The 7,300-nt window shown below is 48.1% G+C and overlaps 1 protein-coding gene across 2 annotated transcripts; it reads right to left on the bottom strand.

The window, feature by feature from the left end:
• Positions 1-183: 183 nt before the first annotated feature.
• Positions 184-1,725, bottom strand: POP5 (POP5 homolog, ribonuclease P/MRP subunit). 2 transcript variants are annotated; one of them, XM_059863818.1, is made up of 5 exons: positions 1,660-1,725; positions 1,445-1,587; positions 1,155-1,370; positions 640-723; positions 184-464 (listed from the first exon to the last, which is right to left on the bottom strand). In XM_059863818.1, exons 1-5 carry the CDS (start codon positions 1,677-1,679, stop codon positions 361-363), a joined length of 567 nt encoding a protein of 188 aa, XP_059719801.1. In that variant the 5' UTR covers positions 1,680-1,725; the 3' UTR covers positions 184-360. The 2 variants fall into 2 exon arrangements, with proteins under 2 accessions (XP_059719801.1, XP_059719802.1); XM_059863819.1 differs by having other exon boundaries at positions 1,221-1,370; positions 1,660-1,712.
• Between the last annotated feature and the right edge of the window lie 5,575 nt (positions 1,726-7,300).

Below are 7,300 nucleotides of genomic sequence, written 5' to 3'. Positions count from 1 at the left end.
ATAGCCCCCTGGCTAACAGTGCAGATGTTAATGCTTTTTGTATGCTGAAGGAGAACAACTACATTCCTTCTGTGCCAACTGCCTAAAGCTCCCTTCTACCTCAGCATGAAGAACATGTTGAGCTGCTGCACTCCTGAGTGCAAGTGGTTTTGACTCCTGGAGTGAAATAGGCAAGTAGCCTACTTAAGTGAAATAATGTTTTATTTTTTAAAAATTTGTTTAAAAACATTTGTAATGGGGAATGAAGTCTAAATATGAACAAATACTTTTCCAGTCCCCTGCACTGCGTAACACTGAAGATAACCAGTCACATCTTGAGTAAGCAAGTACAGAATAGAGGTGAACAGTAACAAGTGACATTCAGTCTGTCTCTGTGCCATCATCATCCTCCTCATCTCCACTTTCAGACTGCTCTTCTGTAAGGGAACAGCTCAACAAGGACTTCTGTATACACTGTCTTTCCTCTGCAAAGAAAGCAACAGAGGTTTATTACTTGATCTCTTCACATACACTGGACTGTCCTCCATTTCTAAAGACAGAAGCATTTCTCAGGCCAAGAATTCAGAAGTAGCCCAGCATATCCTACAGAACCCCCAGGAACTGAGGCTAAATTTTAGGAAAGTGGCTGGAGAAACTCACCTTCATTTGTACAGTTTTGCAACAACCTCAGCAGCTGTGTTCTGTTATACTGAATCAGGAATTTCTGACATGTTCTTATGGTACCTGTAGAAGTCACAAGAACAGTATGTAACAACCTACACAACCAAATGCTTCAGAACTGCCTGTGTATTTCCCAAAGAGCATTGTATCAAGTGACACATGCTCCAGGAAACAAGGTTGTTAATGTAAATGATACAAAGGGGCTGGAGACTTCTGCACTGCTGAGGTTAAGTGGTGGAGTAATAATTTCAAACGTGCAGTGCCTGTTACTTCCCCAGGGGGTTAATTTTCACAATACAGAAGATACTATATTTTGAAAATATATTTTAAAATAATGTAACGTTGTATTTGCTGTTCTGGTTTTGAGATAAATGTAATGAAGCTTCAAGCAAAATTAACGAGGCTTTCAAAAAAAGAACTGCTGGTGCCTGTTTCTTATTTAGATCTGCTGAAAGCAGTTGCTGTTAGTAACACACGAGGAATGTCTGTCGCACCCAGAGCAGCACCACGGCGTCGTGGCAGGTATGAGTAAAGCTCCGTCCTCCCCCCGGGCTCCTGACCTCCGACGTGCAGGGTGTTGAGGAAGCAGGGGTAGCGCTGCCCGCGGCTCTCCAGGTACCGCACGAAGGGCAGCGCGGAGCACAGCAGCCGGTACGAGTCCTTGCGGCACCGCAGCAGCACCGTCCCGGTGTAGGCGTTCAGGTACTTCCCTGCGGGACACACACGCACGGTGAGCGGACCCGGAGGGACCCCGCACCCCCGGGGCCGCCCGTCTCGCCCGCACCTGTGAAGGAGATGGAGCAGCACGCCAGGCCGTAGTCCCCGTGCACCCGCGCGATGGCGTCTCTGACGGCGAGGCCCAGCACGCGGTCCTCGATGCACTGCCGGCACCGCGGGTCCTCCGAGATCACCTCGCAGAGCACATACCTGCGGGACAGCGCGGCGTGAGCGGCGCGGCACGGGCCCGGACACGGCAGCGGCGCCTCCCGCCCGCCTCACCTGTTCTTGAAGCGCACCATGGCGGCGGCGGCGGCGCGCGGCCCGAACGGACGGCAGGCCCGGCCAATGGGGAGGCGCCTCCGCGGGCTGTAGCCAATGGGCGGCGTGCAGGGGCGGGGACAAGGGGAGGACAGCGCGGCCCCCGCGGCACCGCCTCCCTCCTTGGGCCGCGCGTGCGCGCTGCTGCCGCGAGCCGCCCGCGGGTCAGGGAGCCCGAACCGCTTAGGGAGGAAAAGACCTGAGGTCATCGGGCCCATGCTACCCCCAGTCACTACCATGTTAGCCAGACCACGTCCGGTCTTTCCTTAAACACCTCCATCACCCTGGGTAGCCCATTCCAATGTCTGATCACCTTCTCTGTGAAAAAGTTCCTCCTCATGACCAACCTAAAATTTCCTTGGCGCAGTTTAACACTGTCCTCTTGTCCTGTCGCTTGTTGCCTGGGGGAAAAGCCCGATCTCTACGTGACTCCGGTTCCCTTTCAGGTACTTGTAGAGAGCGAAAAGGTCCCTCCTGAACCTCCGCCAGGCTAAACACCCCAAACTCCCTCAGCCGCTCTTCTCAAACACATACGCCCCAGACCCTTTCCCAGCTCCGCAGCCCTCCTCTGTACCCACTGCACCGGCACGCTCTGGCTGGGGTATATTACACCTCAATATCCTTCCTGAATTGGGGCGCCCAGAACTGGGCAGAGCCCTTGAGGCGCGGTCTCAGCAGTGCCGAGTCCGGGGGGACGATGCTCCCCGGTCCTGCTGCCCGCCCCATTCCCGGCACACGCCGGTTCCCTCTGGCCGCGCGCTCCGCTCCGAGGCCCGCGCGCCGCCCCCGCCTGCTCCCGCCCTCCGCCAGGGGGCGCGCGCGGCGCGCGGGCCGGCCTGAGGGGGCGGCTGAGGGGGCGGCGGGAGCGCGGGGGCTGCCGAGGGGCCGATGCTTCGCCTTTAGTCCCTTTCGCTGCGCTGCACCGACCCGCCCTGGCCAAGCCCCCCTTGTCTTGTGCCTAGAAAGTCTAAATGAGCGAGACGGGACGTCTCCGTGTGATGGGAGCCGCGGGAGGTCTGGAGGAGGCGGGCGAGTACCGGCCCCTCGGAGGCCTCAGCAGAGCGTCCAGGGCCTCCGCGGTGCTCCTGGAAGGGCTCTGTCTTTGCTACCTCAGAAAACTGCTCCAGTATTTGTAGCTCCTCATGCTCCAGGTATTGGGGGTTTGGGGAGATTTGCTAATTAATGACAGCAGCTAAGGAAATTGTGGAACAGAGCTGCTACCTATAATTATTTCTGTAGTGGTGTCCCAAACTCTGATGTGTGACACTGTGGAGGAAGCAGTGAGGGCTCTTTGAAAAGATCTGGTAGGAGAATTAAGTGAGGAGAAGGGAATGAGGAGAATAAGGGAAGATATGTCAGGTAGATATCTGAATGTGAGATGGGAGAAAGAGTTTTGCCGAAGTTCTTGGAGCCAAGTCTCATAGGAGTGCTGAGACAGTATAGATTAAGTGGGAACTCATTGCTAATTCAGAGTGGAAACATCTTTAATGACCTTCATTCTAGACACAGAAAACAATGATAAACCCAGTGGAAATCCTGTCCTGGGTGATAAACTTCTGCCCTCTGAAACAGATGCCTGTTCTGCTGCTCTCTCCCCTTGGCTATTAACTTCTCTCCTTCACCGGTGATCATGTTTTCGGGTCGTGTTTTTTTCTAAGAACTGCAAAATGTGAGTTGCCTGGGGAGAAAAAAGCTCAAAGCCCAGCATGGACTTCTAAGAGACCTTTTCTCTTGGGCCATGATCAAAGAGACTGGGGGCAGTTTTGAAGCTAATGCAGACAGAAGCATTTTCTCGATGAGAGGGCTGCATTGCATTGATCTTTGCCATATTGCTCTGTGTTTTAGTGTCCAAATGGGGATCTAACTGTAATCTGTTCCACTTGTCAATACAATGAGCTCCTAGGTGATAAGCTAGACTCACATTTTTGAACAATATTAAAGTCCATGAAGATTCCCATTGATTTTCTTTGCGGAGTGAGATTCCAGTTTAGGCTTACAGTTTGCCTACCAGGTACGTTTCCCTGCTGCCCCGTGTTTGTGGTGGCATCCCCCATCCTGCCTTCCGACAGGGCTCGGGTTGCCCTGTGCTGCTCAGGTTGCTTTTATCCATCCCCTCCTTTATTTCCTTCTTGCAGAGGCACGCTGGGCTCTGACAAGCAGAGCGTGTGAGTGCACTCTGCCCTGTAATCCAATAGGACGTGTTCACTGTGCATGCTACGGGCTGGGCCCTGTGTACAGCGCAGGCCTCTGCTTTCGGTCCAGAAGGCTGATTAGGAGAGACATGGTGCAGAGAGCAGTGTTGTGAGATAGCCCCGTGCTGCTTGTTTCACCTAGGGTATTGCCTTAGCTCCCTGTTGTTGGTTTGGAGGATGCCCAAAGCAGACCTCGGTCTCCACAGCTCCCTGCACAGTCACTGTCTGTGTTAGTACAAGGTGTTCAAGTCCAGTCAGGCATCCTGGTGTGCTGAGCTGACAGCACAGGACTACAAGGTTACAACATCTTTGCTTTTGTTTTCCCATCTCCTCACTCTCATCCTCTGCCAGCTCTGCTGTGTGGGTTCCAGTGTCAGGGATTCGAGAAACTATTGCAAGTGATGGTGAGTTATACACTCAAGGTGGGAAAGAACTGTCTCCTAAGAAAAGATCTGAGAGAGAAAAAAATAAGAAAATGCTATTTAAATGGAAGAATGGGTCAAGAGACCTGCCAAGAGAGAGGCTGGATGTCTCTCTTGCAGACTGGGAGAGAAAAGGGCCTTGGGATATCTTATCAAATAGAGGTTATGGAGGACAGAGCACGCAAGGACAGGGGAAATAACATGCACTGTCTATACACATTAGAGACCATTTGTAAAGCAGTTTAAGATCCTCTGCTAGAGGATTCTCCATCAGTGTGAGTGTTCATCAGTGATCGTCCAATAAAGTGGTGGTGCTAGGGAGGTGCAGTGGGAATACTGAGGTCTCCTTTTCCTGACTGCTGTTTCTTATTTGTGCTAGTGTGCCTGCAGAGGAGCTAGTACCAATCAGTCTGGGTTGGTTTTATTACCATTTTATTCATTATTTGACATTTTACTACAGGCTTGAAGGGCTAGACCCTCACTTTGGTTTTACACACCATCTGTATCTCCAGGTTGCAGGTCAGAATACATTTGTATGGAATTAATTGTGCTAATAATCTGCAATAGACTGTGATGAATGCATGTTTTCTTGTGTGCAGCCAGCTCCTAGGGTTTGTATGTATTTGCTGTAATTAAAAATACTAGTAAATGTATTCAGTAACACACAGACATATTTTAGTGAATCCTTGCACTCTTTTTAGGTAGAATGCATCCATTTTATAGGTGAGGAAGCTAAGGTACAGTGGGAATAAACAGGTTCTCCATGGCAAATAGCTGCCAGTCTGGAGATAGAGATCAAGGACATAAAGTGAGTAGAAAGAACTGGCATATCAGCACATACTGTGTTGGAGTATAGGTCTGGTATGTTGCTTGTGCATGAAGTAGCCAAGTAATTACATTCTGGAGTAAAATTAGGATGCATTGTGATACTCTGTCCTTGTGATACCGCAATTATATCTTCCCTGTGTGACCAAAATAATGCTTTCTGCTTCTCCCTGGAAGCACAGAACTGAATTTTCCATCAGGTGTGGTAGCAGAGTAGGGGGAGACAACTACATTTTGTTCCACTGTGTGCACATTGCATCCCCAGATAACCTCAGTGCTGAAAATACAAAACAATCTGGCTAAAATTAAAACTGCTTCTTAAATCCTGTCTGATGTTGCCTGAAGCTTTTTGTTCAGTTTATCTTCACAAGGTCACTGAGACAGAAGAGTGCATTCTCTGAGCATGCTGGCCTGGAGCTTTTCATGCAGATGCTTTCATTTAACATTTGGGACATACTCCTTGTTCCTTTGTGCTCTCCCTCATTTTCTCTGTCTCTCTACTCCTCTCTTTGGAGTTCAGGTTCCCTCAGATCAATACACATAAGGCTAAAAGCTATCCCTTTTTTTATCACCCCAACTTGTAATCATTAATCATCAGCTTTCTGTGCACCCAGGCTGTCATGGGTCAGAGACTGCTGGTCTGTCAGAGCTGCCACATGAGCTGCCCTGTGTGCTGCCTGCAGCACTGCCCTCATCTTTGCTGTCATCCTGCCACGTGGAGTAATTGTCTTGCAAAACCATGTGTTTGAAGCAAATTCTGTTGCAGCCTCTTTCAGTGCTGGCAGTGCAATCTTGGACTACTTGCTTAAGTTCAAAATAGTAAATTCACATTTCTTTGATTTTTTTCTTAATAGTCAAGAACAGGATGGGCTCTGAGAGACATCCCACGTGTTTATAAGGTGAGCTTCCATTAAGATACTGGAAATTGGAAGCCACATTGGAAGACTGAAACCAAATATTAAGATCTGATAAAGGGCATTAAGTGTCTGTGAGTTTGGTATGTGCTGTCTAGCATGAACACAGAATCAGGAGAGTCCTTGTGCAGCAAAAAGCTGTGTGAGAGAGGAGCAGTACAAAAAGGTGATGTGCCAAGTGAGAAGCTGGACCTAGAATTCTGGGTTTCATTTTCTCCAACTCTGCAATTGGGATAATTTCAAATACCTTATTCATAGATACATGTTAAAAGAAGTAAACTGTCCACTTGAATGTTACTATTTATCAAATATAGTAAAACTGCTGCTCTATAGGAGAGATCTGTAGGCAGCACACTTCATTTGCAGCAAGCTGCTGCAAGAAGCTAACAGCTGCTTCCAAACTAGTTAATTAAATTAATCAAGAACTAGAATATTAGTTCAGGTAGTTTAGGATTCTCTTCTCTTTCCTTTCCATATTAGGGAACACAGACTCAACTGTAAACCAGATAACTTACTATGTGATCTGCTGTGTAAAACCCCCATATTTAATACCTCCTTAACAGGGATGTTAAGATGGATTAATTATTCTTTGTTCTGGTCTCTGAAGATAAAGGGTAATTACTATTAATTATGTGTAATTGAAAAATTGCTACTTCACAAAGAATCCAGTGGCATTAGCAGGATTTTAACTTACTGCTGCCTATAGGGAATCTTACAACATTCCATAATGTTATGGCAAAGACTGCCATAAACTTAAGAACGGTCTCAGCGAGTCTTACTCACTTTCCAGCCCACACCTGAAACCAGGATTTTCAGACATAGCAGATCTCAGAGCAGCCTGCGAGGCAGGACTCGTGTTTTGTTCTGTGCTGAATGCACTGAAACAGGAGGTGCAATTTGAAGGGGTGGTTGTTATTGAGGATGCTGTAAGACTTTTCCTCTGTAAATGTCCAGAAATCTGTGGAATAACCACCACAGGGAGAGTATTAGAAAACAATAAACAACCCCAACGAAGTGAGAGATTGCTTATCTGGGAAGGAAGCTTATGAAAAAAAGAAAAATCACCACCCATGACTCTTTAGTAACCAGTACATCTTAGACAGCAGAGGTGTCTGACAGAGTGGAGACTGTGTTGAGATATTTGAATTTAGCTGAAAAATAAAAGAAAAACTATAATTTTTCCAAGAGCAAAGCACTTTCAATTACATCAAATTAGTGGATAGGTTTGCGTGCAGCCTGAAATTCCTAA

This window comes from Haemorhous mexicanus, chromosome 19, assembly GCF_027477595.1.
Source record: "Haemorhous mexicanus isolate bHaeMex1 chromosome 19, bHaeMex1.pri, whole genome shotgun sequence".
Classification (NCBI taxonomy): domain Eukaryota; kingdom Metazoa; phylum Chordata; class Aves; order Passeriformes; family Fringillidae; genus Haemorhous; species Haemorhous mexicanus.
Note: the sequence above shows the minus strand (reverse complement) of the source record. Positions and strands in the feature narration are given on the sequence as shown.

What these genes read in the sequence shown, in the direction of transcription:
- POP5 (XM_059863818.1), bottom strand. Translation starts at nt 1,679, where the DNA reads ATGGTGCGCTTCAAGAACAG. An exon ending in ATGGTGCGCTTCAAGAACAG is followed by an intron (nt 1,588 to 1,659) that starts GTGAGGCGGGCG and finishes GCTGTCCCGCAG; the next exon opens with GTATGTGCTCTGCGAGGTGA. An exon ending in ACGCCGTGGTGCTGCTCTGG is followed by an intron (nt 724 to 1,154) that starts GTGCGACAGACA and finishes TGACTTCTACAG; the next exon opens with GTACCATAAGAACATGTCAG.